Source organism: Scardinius erythrophthalmus, assembly GCF_964197995.2.
Source record: "Scardinius erythrophthalmus genome assembly, chromosome: 21".
Classification (NCBI taxonomy): Eukaryota; Metazoa; Chordata; class Actinopteri; order Cypriniformes; family Leuciscidae; genus Scardinius; species Scardinius erythrophthalmus.
Window position 1 is genome coordinate 4,684,147 of NC_138241.1, and position 15,716 is coordinate 4,699,862.

Sequence of the window (15,716 nt, forward strand, 5' to 3'; positions counted from 1 at the left end):
AAAAATCCATATCGGTCGGGCTCTAATGTTGGTGCAGTATGATGTTTTCTCCTCTTCTCGTCAGTCTTTATAGTTTATGTGGCTGTTTTAGATCATATTTGACTTTCGATGTACCATTTAACAGTAGTACATTTTCAATAGAATTCAAATGAGTCTCACATTTTATCATCAACGTCGCTATAGAAACTGCAGATGCAAATGTTATCACACTGTGTATACAGTGATACAGTTGTGTATCAGTCATATTGGCTTCAGTCATGTGCGCAGATAATTGGTCCCAGTTCAGTTTGGTTAGTTCAGTAATGTTTCCATTACCCATGGTATACAAATTAGGGGGGTTGTACTTGCTAGTTTTGGTTATTGGGAGGGGGAAAGGTTACCTCTACATCCATGCATACTACTCTACATTGAAACTGAATGACTTCTGGTCTGTCGCTTGTCGAGAGATAGTAGAAAGTTGGCTTTAGGCTCTTTTGACTGGACCAAATGCTTAGCAACATGTATACAACCACTTAACAACCAGAATGTACAAGTGGAAAAACTTAGTTGTGTCCTGTTTTCACTGCGTTAGGTGAAATGGTCCAGAGAAAACTACCACCACAGTCTCAGCTCACCCTACTCTCTGCGCCTGGCCTCTGCGGATGCGGCAGGGAAGATCATTGTGTGGGATGTGGTGAGTGGAATGGCACATTGTGAGATCCAGGAACACACCAAACCTATCCAGGGTAAGAACTCTTTTTTACCAAGCTCATGTTAAAATAAACCATCTCTGTGCTGGTTAACCAAAGAATGGGGAAAAACAGATGAGATATTAAATATTTAATATACACTATATGGACAAAAGTATTGGGACACACCTCTTAATTATTGAATTCAGGTGTTTAATTCAATGCCACTGTGTCTAAAATCGAGCACCTATAGCCATGCAGTCTGTATGTACAGCTATTTGTAAAATAAAATGGGTTGTTCTGAAGAGCTCAGTGAATTCAAGTGTGATCCTGTGATAGGATGACACCTTTGCAATAAGTCAGTTTGTGAAATGTCATCCTTGCTAGATTGGAAAGTGGAAGTGTTTAGGAACAGCAGCAGCTCAGCCACGAAGCGGAAGACCATGTAAAGCCACAGAGTGGAGTCACCGGGTGCTAAGGTGTATAAGGGGCTGTTTACACCTGGCCACTTCATGCGTTTTCTCAGATCGGATAGCTATCCGATCGTGAAAAGACCAGGTGTAAATGCCCTCTGAAACGCATTCGAGACGGATTTGAATCCGATCGCTCAAACCACTTCAGGAGGTGGTCTGGGCCGCACTCCAGACGAAACTGGACAAGTGTAAATGCATCTGGTTGTTGAAACCACATATGTATATTGTACTCCTCCCAAAATAATAAAAAAATAAACGTGTGAGAGCGTGTTATAGGCTATATGTTATAGCCAGATATGACGACGCTACTGCAACACGCATCACCGCAGATGAGAAGCTGAGCATATATTCATTAATCCAACGTGCAAACTATCGCAAATCAAAGTGAAAGTAGGTCGTAGACGCTTAACACACAATCATCATCATCATTAAAATAAAGAAATTAAATGATCTTACCAGGGCTGTTACTGCTCTCTCTTATTGCGGTCTTTGATTTTGAAATTTTAGCTGATGATCAATAAAATGCAGTTCATATCTGTTGCTTTCGGTGACGAGCACTCCATTAAATCTGCATATAGCGCGGGAATTGAAGATCGGATTTATATCCGTTTCGCAAAAACACATTTATGTGACCAGGTGTAAATGGAATCGTTTTGAGAAATCAGGTAGCTATCCGATCTGAGAAAACGCATAAAGTGGCCAGGTGTAAACAGCCCCTAAAAGTGGCCAATGCTCTGCTGATTCCAAAGATGAAGAGTTTCAAACTTCATCTGGCATTAAAGGGCCCCTATTATGGATCTTTGAAATTACCTTTCATGTAGTGTGTAACATAGCTCTAAGCGAATGAAAACATCCTGCAAAGTTTTACATCTGAAAGTGCACCGTATATAAAGTTATTGTCTTTCAAAAGTAAGAGTCGACTCTGAGTCAATGAAATTAATCGTTTTTTAAACGAGTCATAAGCCGTTTCGTTGTGACGTCAAGACAAAACGTTAGAATATTGCCCGCCCACTTATTGTGCGTGCAGACACCAGGGATTAACTTGAACACCCTCAAACCTGCAGCTGATTCCTGTGGACACTGGATAGCATCATGTCGAGAAGACGCTGTGCTCTATAATGTGAAGGTAAAGCCAGTTTTTTTTCACTGACCAAGGACAAGCATGTGAAGAATCAGTGGTTAAAGTTCATCTTTACCACGATATCACAGCAGTATAATCCCAAACTTTTGCTGTTTTCCCTTTATTTTACTGACGACTGCTTCTCAAATCTCGGAGTTCAATGCAGGATTCACAAACCGCTTGCTCTTGAAAGATGGTGTTCAAAATACTTAGTTTTGAGTTTTATATTGTGTAGGTCTCCTGCTAACTGGCTAACTCACGTTATCACTGTCTTACATAAATACTTCTGCTAATCAGCTGTGGGCCACTATTACCTATAACTGTGTCTATTAATGCAGATTGTCTGTCGTTCTCACTACTTTAGAGGAAATATTTGTTTTACCAACGTTTATGTTACATCAGATCATTCACGCTAGAGCTCGGCTAATGTATACAGTGTATATGCACTGTTATTGATACAGTTTCCACGTGTTCACCGCAATATATTAGAAAAATACTCGGTAAATAAATTAGTACAAGTAAAATAATCGGTTTGTTGATGGACATGCACTTGTTAATGCTGATGGTGAGGAATTAAGGCCCGTTCACACCAAGCACGATAACTATAAAGATAACGATAAAGATAACTATATATGTGTCCACACCAGCGACCGATAACGGTCTTTTTATTCTAAGCACGCGCGCGCCCGGATGATCCAGGTCCATTTTAAATGCGCGAGACCTTTAAATTAGAATGGATTCTGATTGGCTGTCAGTGTTTTATCGTTTGACAGCTGGAAAAAAATCGTTCTGAAAGTGATCCCAACGATATCGTTCCTCATATCTTTATCGTTATAGTTGTGGTGTGAACTCTGTTATTCTTTAATATGGAGAACGATTTTTAGAATTATATCTTTATCGTTATCTTTATAGTTATCGTCCTTGGTGTGAACGGGCCTTTACAGTTGCAACATCTCATAATGTTAATAGTTGTCATAATTTTCAGTGTGCGGACTTCACACTTCTTTATTTTATAACATCTCATAATGTCCCTCAAACTGAGTAGTGTATCACTGAGAAACACTGAGTCCTGCTTGAGTCGTCCTTGCGATGGAGGTTCGGGTTGAATCGCTATTAATGGGCAGTTTTGATTTCGACGCGCTGTACACGGTAGGCCAATCACAACAGACTGAGCTGTCTGGCCAATCAGAGCAGAGTATATCGCGGAAAGGAGGGATTTAGAGAGATTGATTCATTTGACGAGTCGTTTGAGAGTCATTGAAAAATGTGCAAATATATATTATGAGGAAATTAAACAGTTTTTTTTTTTTTTTACCTTTGATGTATGTAAACCTGTTGTAGGAGACTCCAAAACAACATTAGAAAACTTTAAAATAGCATAATAGGGGAACTTTATCAGCAGAAAAACTGTGCGGCGGGAGATTCATGGAGTGGGTTTCCATGGCCAAGCAGCTGCATGCAAGTCTAACATCACCAAGTACAATACCAAGTGTCTGATGGAGTGGTGTAAAGCATGCCACAACTGGAGTCTGAAGCAGTGGAAATGTTTTCTGTGGAGTGATGCTTCTCTGTTTGGCGATCTATTATTCGGGTCTGGGTTTGGTGGATGCCAGGAACACCTGCCTGACTGCATTGGCCAACTGTGAAGTTTGCTGCTCTACTGGATAAACATTTCAAAACCTTGTGAAAAGCTTTCCCAAAAGCTCTTTGATAAAATTGGAAAACAGAATAAAGTCAGTGATCAATGAAGAGCATGAAATACCATCTTCACTATTAATGTCTATTTATTTAGAATGCTATCAATGTCATTAAAGTCCCTGTTGGTGTAATGGTCAGGTTTCCCAATACTTTTGTCCATATAGTGTATATTAATCATATTATGTATGATTTTATTTGATTGGTTGATATTTATATAGACTTCCAGTCAAAAGTAGTGAATTTATATCATGAATGATCAATGGATTTTTAAATAAATGTATCTATCAAATTTATATATGCATCTTGTTTACTATCAACAGCAGTTATGAATCTTTGGTGGAAGAAAGTTGCTACACACATAAGACAGCTTTTTTTGGGAAACACTTTTCACTATTTCCTTATTTATTGACATACTTGTTCCGGTTCTTATAACCATCCATTTAGATGTTTTGCTTTGTGACGTTATTGCAATTAATTAAGAATTAAGTATGTTCAACCCAAATTCTTATTACCATAATACATTTTATATTTAATTGCCATGATTCACATTCTTGTTGTGATTTTCATGAAATGCTCATTACTGTAATAATGCTGCCTTTGGCTTGCTCAGTTGGGGATATTTTGGGGATATTTAATTTTCATTTTATCAATCAATAAATTCCATTAGAAACAAACCTTGTTGTATTATTTTAATTGAATACTGTGAAGCTGCTTTGATACAATCTGTATTGTGAAAAGCGCTATACAAATACACTGGACTTGACTTGACTTAATATAGTAACTATTTACTGCATTACATCAAAAATTTCTCTAATACAATTATATTTTTACATTTACAAGTAATATGTTAAAGGTGGTGCAGCAAAAACTACCTTAATGTATGAATACATAACAGTTAAAATGTATGCATATTTTTTTTCTATTATACATTTTTCAATACAGTAAAAAGTATTTTTTTTTTGCATTACCGTGATGAGAATTAGGACCAAATTTGTCAGTTGGTGGAAGTTAAGACAGCTTTATTTTAAAGCTTAATTGAGTGTGTTCTTTCTTTCTTTTTTCAAAATTAAAAAAATAATAATTTTACACTGAAATGCCCTTGAAAAGCTTTGTGAGATTCACTCCAATAAGTCTCTGAAACTTCCAGAAAACGAATGAATGAATGCAAATCTCTCCTCAGATATGGACTGGTTGTGGGCTCAGGATGCTTCACGCGATCTTCTTCTGGCTGTCCACCCTCCCAACTATATTGTTCTGTGGAACGGAGACACTGGCACCAAGCTGTGGAAGAAGAGCTATGCTGAGAACATACTGTCTTTCTCCTTTGACCCCTTTGAGCCCTCCAATCTGGCATGTGTGTATTCAGTCACATTTATAATTGTAATTTGTGATGCACAGACGCGTAGATCATTATTAGTGATTTTCGAATTGCATACTAATTCTTCTTTTGAATTTGTTCTTTCTCTTTGATTTGTTCTGATTCTCACAGCTTGGACTCTTTGTTGTAATGGAAAAAAAAATCACTTAGTTCACTTTCAAAAAATTTTTTTTGATAATTTACTCACCCCGATGTCATCCAAGATATCCATGTCTTTCTTTCTTCAGTCGAAAAGAAATTAAGGTTTTTGAGGAAAACATTCCAGTATTTTTCTACACAGAATGGACTTCAATGGCAACCAACTATACCAATGTTCAAAGAAGTTTCAAATGTCCGTCTCAATGCAGTTTCAAAGTCTCTACACAATCCCAGTCGAGAAATAAGGGTCTAATCCAGCGAAACTATCTGTCATTTTCTAAAAAAAATAAAAATAATATATATATATATATATATATATATATATATATATATATATATATATATATATATATATATATATACTTTTTAACCACAAATGCTCGTCGTGTACCATCTCTGAGATGTGCCACGTATTACGTCATCACGGACATTTGAAACTTCTTTGAACATTGGTATATTTGGTTGCCATTAAAGTCCATTCTGTGTAGAAAAACCCTGGAATTTTTTCCTCAAAAACCTTAATTTCTTTTCAACTGAAGAAAGAAAGACATGGATATCTTGGATGACATCGGGGTGAGTAAATTATCAGCACAAATCTTTTTGAAAGTGAACTAATCCTTTAAGGCCCGTTCACACCAAGGACGAACTGTAAAGATATAGGTTTAAATATAGTTCTCAATATTAAAGAATAGCAGACTTCACACCTCAGCTATAACAATAACGGCACAGAGAAACCATATTGTTGGAATAACTTTCAGAACAATTTTATCCAGTTGATGAATGATAAAAACATCCTGCTATAATGAGCTCGAGCATTTAAAGCGGCAGATTCACTTAGAATAAACAGAATGATATCATCCGCTGGTGTGGACGCTATTATAGTTGTCTGTATAGTTATCATTCTTGATTTGAATTGGCTTTTAGTGCATACTGTATGTTTTTTTATAGTTTAATGAACTATAGTTTAACTGTCCATTCGCTCAAGTGTTTCTCTAATGTCTGCCATTTATTCCTTCCTGTCTCTGTCATAGTGCTGACCAGTGAGGGTATAGTGTTCATCACAGATTTCTCACACTCTAAACCACCGGGCAGTGGAGGCAAGAAGGTTTATATCGCCAGTCCTCATGCCAGCCCGGCCCACAGCAAACCTGCCGCGGCTCAACCCACTGGTGCCAAAAAAGCCCTCAACAAGGTCAAAGTGCTCATCACCAATGAGAAACCCACGTGAGTCTAGCACACCCCAGAAACACCATAGCACTCTGAGCAGCACATACCGAATGTTTTAATGACAATTTGAAAGAAGTTGGAAAGAGAGTGTTGAGTATTTCCAGGCCTGTCGTGTGTATGTGTTTGACATTAGATGCATGTTTGACCTTGCATTATCTTTGTTTGTAAGCTGGGTGAGAATGACGCTGGAAAATAGCTCGGGACCCTTGCCTACATCTAGTATTTAACAGTATTTTTAAAGAGCAACCCCTTTGATGACCCCTTTGAAAAATGTATGACACAAAACAGCCTTAACTTGTTAGCCAGCAACCCCACTTTTGAAAAATCCGCAGAGATGGCATACCCAAACTAAAACAGGTACAGTTCATGAACCCTTTGCACTAAAAGCACAAGTATGATCTCATTTGAAAGCTGACACTTGGCAGTTTATTGTAAATTTTACAATGAATTATTTGCATAATGAAAACAATAGTTATAAATAGCTTCAAAATTTTGTAAAGTTATTAGAAATATATTTTTATGAAATATCTTCATGAAAATAAAATTGAAGTTGGCATTGTATCAATCTAGAAATGCACTGCAGCTAAAGCCACGTCTGACCATGTTATATTTCAAATCTGAAGCTAAGTCTAAAGCACTGTATTTAGTTAAATTAGACTTACATTTTTAATTAAAGCAAAAACATGTTAAATTATACAGTGCTGGAAAACATCAATTCTGTTGGTTGGTAGCCTTATTTCTCTGATGTTTGATTTACACAATTTATGATAAAATTCTATATTTCATAAAATGGAACAAATTGTCATGAAAATGTTTTGACAGTTAGAAATGGTATTGTGTTGAAACGGATACTTTCAGAAATTTTTGTTTTGGAAAAGTGCAACAAAACGACGGTGGCAGTGGCGATTTCTTTTTTTTTTTTTTTTTTTTAACCAGTGCGGTGGTAAAGGGCCAACCACTGACAGGTGACACTAATTGTAAAAGGTCAGAAGAGCGAATTTTATCTTCCACACAAGATATGAATAGCTTTTTGATGCTGTGCTGCCGAAGAAAACGAAACCGAATTACCTGCGCCTGTGAAATGCGTTACACAAATAAACTTACCCTAACCCTAAACGTGTCCAACCAGCACAAACTGTGTAAACATTTTGTTTGTGGTGAGATAAAGATTGGAACTAATGAGATAATGTTTTTCTCCTTCGCCATTCTATAAGATGCGAATACAGGGATTAAAAGTGAACAAAAGAAAGGAACATTTATAATCCCCTCCTAAGGGGGACGTGAGTGAGAGTTTGGGAAAGAAACAAGAGATTCCATGTCCAGAAGAACAGGCTAATTCATGGAATAGGTTTTTGTTCAATTTGTGGAAAATCAGAAAACAGAATACTAAACCAACATATGACTTAATTATATTTTAAAGCCAATCCCTAACCCTAACCCTAACCTGTTAGGAGCGCAGAACCTGGTGACACAATTAGTGTGACAACAACAAACCACAACTTGCTCCTCACACAGCGCCTTCAAGATTAAAATTAGCGCTAGATTGATTTGTTTGCTAGCCACAATTTCAATCCCGCATGTAAATGCAGCTCACCGAACATGATGTAAAGCTCCGGACGAGTCGGTTGCGTGCATCCGTTTTTAACGATTCTTGACTGTCATAAAGTCTGACATTAGAGATCCCACAGTGTGACATAGCTTACAGTTGGGATCATGCTCAGTTTCTATTCAGTTTTTATTAATATTTTTGATTTTGAGTTGATGAATTAATTGAATTAATAATGTATTTATTTTACAATGGAAAGGCAGTGCAAAAATGAAAATTCTGTCAGTAATTACTCACCCTCATGTTGTTCCAACCCTAAGACAGAACGTAGGCTCACTATTGGACAGCATCACACACATGACCTACGTTCTGACGTTACAACCCAGAAGCGCTGCGCTGTTACACTACGTGAACTCACTCAGAGGCTCACACAGAAGAAAATGAAGAGTTGAATAAAGTTGTTATTTTTTTATTTTTTTTGCGCACAAAAAGTATTCTCGTCGCTTGATAAACTTAAAGGGTCATTTCACCCATTTGAACATTGTTTTTTATTTAAAGTGGGTCATATATGTAGTCGAAATGTAAAATAATTTTTGAATTTGGTGCCTTCGTGACCGAGAAAAGACAAAAAATAACTTCAGAACGCATTTGTATGAAAGACAACAACTCCCACAATGCACCACATTGCACAGCTCCGCAAGCCACTCCCACTAATCCAGAAAGCGCATATCTGCCTATAAGAGAAATCACTCTTCCGTCTACAAGGCTAGCTACCACCAGAGCTTGAAATTCATTTCACATTCACACAAAATGTCTAGTTAGTTGGCGAACTCATATAGTGCATTACTCCTCGTTTGTATTTCTTTTGAAAAGGTGAATTATTGCATGGTACCTGGATGTTCAGTCAGAACATATGCGGTGCGAAACTAGGATAGTTCACAACACAAACGTCCGTGTCCTCGTCTGATTCAGAGATTTCGTCCAGGAGAAATTGTCATCGTTGAAATTCTTTGCCGCAGACGGACTCTATCTCTGTGTTCGTAGCGGTTCGTAGCTGCATTGTGAGATCACCGGCGCCACCGGTCCGCCCTAACCCGAGCCAGTCCGGGCTCCTCGTCCGCGGCAGGCAGGTCTTCTGCCTCGGCTGCTCTTCGCTATAATGCGGCTTGTAAAGGTAGCCACAAACACCTGATTCAAGCATCCGACTTCCGAAATCCTCTTCCTCTAGTCTATATCATATTGAGCACTCTCCTCCGCTATTGTCATAACTTTACATCTGTCTCCACAGCGCCTGTTAGCTTAGCTTCAAACAAGATGGAGGATATTGCTTTCAGTTTCAGAGAGTAAAGTCCCACCCACTGATCTGTAATAGGTCTGTAGCGTGAGCGCGCCCCACCCTGGGAAAGATGAGAAACTAGTGTCTGTAGTCTTAACAGAAATCCCCCCCTCTAACACTTCCTCCTACAATGACGCAAAATGACGATTTTTGCGTCATTGTAGGAGGAAGTGTAAGAGGTAAATAACAGATTTCTCCCGTCTCAGGGGAAAATGAGAGAGTGTTGCACGACCATTCAATAGAATGACTGGGTTTCTAACAATGCAAAGCTTAATGCAAATGGGTGAAGTGTCCCTTTAAGGTTGAGCCACTGTAGTCACTTGGACTATTTTAAACATTGTCTTTACTCACTTTCTGGGCCGGCAAGTTTCAATTACAGAGAAGTCTATGGAGGAGAGAGACAGCTCTCAGATTTAATCAGAAATATCTTCATTTGTGTTCTGAAGATGAACGAAAGTCTTACGGGGTTGGAACAACATGAGGGCGAGTAATTAATAACAGAATTTAAATTTTTGGGTGAACTAACCCTTTAAGTTAGGAGTAGGAGCAATAAACAAATAAATTAATGTAAAATTTGTAGGTGGCCAAAAGGAGTAGATAACGGATATTGATATATATATATATATATATATATATATATATATATATATATATATAATATGCATTTTTGCATTTATCTGTGCTTTCATATACAAATAGTTAAAAAGAATATAAAGCTTGAGACCCCTGTTTCTGAAGGTAAGAATCGCATCCTGTATGAATGATCCTAGTCTTTTCTGTGATTTCTGCATCTGGATTACCTTTAATGTAATTTTCCATCTATAATGCAGCCCCAGTGCTCAGAGCTACAGGAACACTTTTATTTTCATGCTCCATCATGTTTTCCTGCTAGACTCGTGTGCAGACAGAAGTGGGATGATGAGGCCAGGACACATTCACTTTCAGTGATGGGGGAGTAGTCATGGATCTCTCTCTCTCTCTCTCTCTCTCTCTCTCTGTCTCTCTCTCTCTCTCTCTCTCTCTCTCTCTCTCTCTCTCTCTCTCTCTCTCTCTCTCTCTCTCTCTCTCTCTCTGTCTCTCTCTGTCTCTCTCTGTCTCTCTCTCTCTCTCTCTCTCTCAATCTCTGTCCTTTGACATTCAGTCAGTCAAACTGTATTTGTCTGATTCCTCCTGATTCATCGTTCTGGTCTTCCTCCATCTATGTGCTCATTGTTTTGCTCTATGATGTCAGTGGGAGTTTTTCATGTGGTTTTATTTTCCATCGATCGTGTCTCTCACTGTCTGATTGAATGATAGCAGGTCTTAGTGGAGCACCTCGTCTCACTCTTCTTCTGTTCGCTGCTTTCTTATTAGCAGTCGGGTTTCCCCAACCCACGTCCCATTGCCTCCTACAGTCTGATTGATTCAGCTTATTCCCAGAATTGATTTCCTTCCTCTAAACCAAAAGAAAGCCCATTCAGATCTCATTAGTCCTGCAATTTAGATGGAATAGATAGTGAGAGAGCAACAGACACAACTGTAGAGTGAATTTTAAAGGGCTCATATCATAGTTTTTTTTTCATTCCACTAATAATAGCATTCAAGTTTTGCAACAAAAACAATCATAATTTTGTTTTTCATGACCATTTTCCTCCTTCTTTATGGAACGTTACTGGCCCAAATCAAAACATTCTAGTCTCTTTATATGGCTCGGCTCCCTCCTGTAAGTCTATCAGAACGTTTTGCCCATTTTATCACTAGGAAAATGATCGTAAGTCATTTCAGAAAACTTATAGCACACCTCTCTTCAACAAGCTGCATCCTTTGAGATTTGGTTTATTAAAATCCCTAATTCCCAATTTGAGCAACAGTTTATGCTTGTCTTACACCACTTAAATAAGAACCAGTAAGGAAGTTAATAATGAATGGTTGAAGCCAATAGCCTTGTGCTTAGCGCTCTGACACACACTCGGGCAATCCGAGTTCGAATCCTTGTTGTATTTTCCCATCACACTCTCCACTGCATTTCCTTTCTGCTCTCTACACTGTCAAATGCATTTGCAGTATTTGACCTTTAAGTAGCGCTTTAACCATAGACTTTTAGTAGTCTTATAGGACCTACAGTGCCTTGCGAATGTATTCATACCTCTTTTTTGTTATGTTGCAGCCTTATGGTAAACTGCTTTAAATTACTTTTTTTCACACATCAATCTACACTCCAGACACCATAATGACAAAGCAAAAAACAGATTTGGGTCTCAAGACATTTTGGGTATGATGCTACAAGCTTTGCACATCTGTTACTTTTGAAATGCGACAGTCTCAGCTTTCAAACTTTTTTTGTAACGATATTCAAACAATAAAGGCTGTTTTGTCACTTTTTAATGTGGTGTGTGAAAGATTGATGTAACTCCTCAGTTCAAGCAAAGCAGGAGCGCATGTGAACTGATAATCTCTTCCGCTTTATTAATAGTTACAGCATGAAATAAACATAAATGAACATCAGAAGGTACGTTGAAAGATATAGTGCAACTATATTGTATCTTCACTTAGAAGAGGCTTGAGTCTGGCCAGTCTGCTGTAAAGCCCAGATCGGTGGAGTGTAAGTTTTTCCCAACCTCTATATGTGACCCTGGATCACAAAACCAGTCACATGTCGCACGGGTATAGACCCTTTTAAAGTTGGTAAACATGGTGACGTATTTGTGTGGGCGGGGCTTAGCTGGAGGCAGAAAGATCCCTCTGGCCGCTTCACTAACGCTAGTTTGCAAGTTTTGTTAGCTTGTTTTTTAACAATGACTGGAGAAAATCCGATTTTGTCTTAATGTGCAAGGTCACTCACTGTCCAGGACCGCGATTGTTATTTGCAAAAGTTAATTTTAACGGACGGAACCAGATGACCGTACACGCGCAGTCAATGGACGATCTGACAGGATTAACGTTAACGCTACCTCCGGTTGAGTGGCCTGACTTCTACACTTACCCGATAGAGAAACCGAGGGTAAAGAGAAACTGAGGACATATAAATATATTTAGATGCCTATATAATATAACTATGTGCTGAATGGTCATGTAAAGACGATCCGCAGTTCTGCCTAGCCAGCGCCAAGAAGACAACAATGTAAAGAGTGACACTACGGTGCAATTTTAATGATATGAATATTTTCTAGAAATAAAAATTCCAGATACAGCATACTAATTTTTCATCGATTCTTGCACCCAACAACACAACAAGATGACATTTAATAATAAAAATAATAATTTAAGCTCCTTATTATGTAGCCAAATCTTGCCTCCAGCTAGCGCCGTGACTTAACTGTGACGTCGGCGCAAAAGGGGTCTATATTTGTGGCAAAAGCCAACAATACATTGTATGGGTCAAAAACATTTATTTTTTTGAGTGAATGCAGCACAATCGTGAACATAAATGGACAACTTTAAAGGAGATTTTCTCAATGTTTTGACTTTTTTCCACCCTCAGATTCCAGATTTTCAATAGTTGTTGAACCATACATCAATGGAAAGCTTATTTATTCAGCTTTCAGATGATGTATACATCTCAATTTCCAAAAATTGACCATGTGACTGGTTTTGCAGGGAGCTTGACCAGAGTTACCATCAGCTTCTTGGTCACCACTCTAACCAAGGTCCTTCTCCATCGATTGCTCAGTTTGGCCAGGACAGGTCTAGGAAGAGTCCTGGTTGTTACAATCTGCTTTCATTAAAGGGATAGTTCACTTTGAAATTACATTTTGGTATGTTTTAGCTTACCTCAAGGGCATCCAAGATGTAGGTGTCTTTTTTTCTGCAGTAGTTTCAATTTTGATATTTTTAGGTCAAACCGTTCTTGTCTGTCAGTCATATAATGCAGGTCTGTGGTCACTGTCTCAAAGAGCATGCACAGAGTCCCAAATTAAAACAATTCCCCATCGTCCAAATTAAACAATTCCCCATCGTAAGTACACATTGATGGCCTAAGACACGAAACGAACAGTATTTATATCGTTTTTAACTCTTATACACTGCCACGTCCAAGTGATCTGAGGGCGCGGGCGCATCCTGGTGTGAGACGTGTACGCAGACTGGTGCATAGATATATACACTAGATGTCGCCTTGTCTACGGCAGTTCATTGGAAAAAATGTCTTTAAGGCGGCATCTAGTGTATATATCTATGCACCAGTCTGCGTACACGTCACACACCAGGATGCGCGCGCGCCCTCAGATCTCATGCAGCGACAATGAATGCTTTTACTAAAGCAAGAAACCCAATTAACACAATTCAACACGTCTCCTTTCACTGCAGCCGCAGCTGTGCCACATACATCATCTCTAGCAGAAGCATCCGCTCTCGGTTTTACATGCATTTTTGTAGGACCTTTTGAGTTCTCCCGAGCACGGAAACCCCGGGGATTACGGTTTTCCCGGGGATTTGAAATTAAGGCAAATTGTGTGTTTTTGTGCAAATTCTACAGGAAAGAAAATGCAAAAGCATAAATGGCTCTTGAAAACTTGTTTTGAACAATCAAAAGTATGACATACATTTCTTTAAGGTGATATATACAAAGTATTTTTCATTAAAAATGATTTAAACCCACATTTATTTATTTTAAAATCATGATTTTAATAGTATGAAAATTATGAAAATAATATAATAATATTGAAAATGAAAAAAGAAGAAGAATTTTTGATCATAAAAAAAAAAAAAAAAAACTGTCATATTCAGCACAGAAAAAACGGGGCCCGGGTTAGCCAGAGTTAACTGTATAAGCAAATGTAGGCTAAATACAATGCATATATAGTCTACTCACCAAAACTACTGATTATTTGTACTCAAAATCCATCCTCCTTTCTTTCCTCAAGAAGACTTCAATTACACTGTTGTACAGGTTATCTGTGCAATGCATTTCAGGTCCAACAATAAGTCCCTTTCTATCGCCATCAAGGCTAATGCTGAAAGTCGAGTCTGTCCAGTCTTATTTCTGGCATAGGTTTTAATTCTCTTTAGGGCTGAGAGTGTCCGCTCGACAGAAGCCGTGGACATAGTCAGCGCCAAACATGACGATGTGTACAGCTGGCCCATGCTCTCACAGGGTTTTCTGCTGAGGGAAAATCAAGGAGATCAGATGGACTTTTGTCTTCAAAACGTCATGGCGGACATTACAGTCAGTTCTGTTGACAGATCGAACAGTTTTCCGTGACTCTGTTAAGATGGAGAAGGCGGTATGGGAGGGAATATCCAACCATTCTTCGTGGTCTTGAAATCTATTCCGTATCTGGCAAAGAATGTTGTCCAGAACAGTGCTGTGGAGTTGGTGATAGTATGCACAAAACTCCTTCACCCTTGTCAGACAGAATTGTACATCCAATGTTTTGCTCTGTAGTATTGCAAAAAGCACATCTGAATACTCAAAAATCCCATTAAATGTGTGAAGCACAAAATAAAACTCAAAATCATCCAGATGTGCTTTAAATGCATCAGCACAGAGTCCTCGTCACACTCATCATGATGTTCCAGTATGTTGTGAAACAGCTCCTTTAGGGCAGCTCTCTTCTCTAAAACTGAACTGACCAATCTTGATGTGTATTGCCACCACGTTGGTGCCACATGAGGAAGACGCCGCTGGCATTTCGTCCAGTATTTGCATGCGCCTAGGGGATCTGGGGTAAAATGCAGCTAGGCCATTTAGGTGGGCAAAAAATATCTTGCATTGAGCTTTGAGGCTCCTTGACTCAGTACTAAATTCAGTTGATGTGCATAGCAGTGTATGAATAAGGCCATAGGTGCCCTCTCCTTAACTTTAGATAACATGACAGGTGCGCCATCAAAACACTGTGCCACAACTTTATCTAGACATTCATATTCCTCCACGAAACTGACAATAAGAGCAGCAATGTCATCGGCTCGCTTGCCTCTTGAAACCTCTTCAAATCTGACAAGTCACATAACGCAGTGCGAGCTGCGCTGTATTACTCGCGTCTGTCATCTCGTCCACCATAACAGCGACAAAGGGTGCTTTATTAATCTCCTTTTTATCTCTTCTCCCATCTCTTCAGCAATGCCATTAATCAGGTCGTTTTGTATTTTGCCTGACGTCCCACAAAACACGTTGTTCGTGGACAGGTGGTAATGTAAGTCTGTGTTGTTTTCAGC

General features: G+C 38.7%; 1 protein-coding gene across 1 annotated transcript in view; it reads left to right on the forward strand.

Annotated features, from left to right (window-relative positions):
- wdr11 (WD repeat domain 11) overlaps positions 1–15,716 on the forward strand; it is a 113,598-nt gene that overhangs the window by 17,167 nt on the left and 80,715 nt on the right. Inside the window, exons 3-5 of the mRNA XM_081351297.1 lie at positions 572–725; positions 5,140–5,313; positions 6,507–6,699. Of these exons, the coding sequence (XP_081207423.1) occupies positions 572–725; positions 5,140–5,313; positions 6,507–6,699 (521 nt within the window). The remainder of the gene's footprint in view (positions 1–571; positions 726–5,139; positions 5,314–6,506; positions 6,700–15,716) is intronic.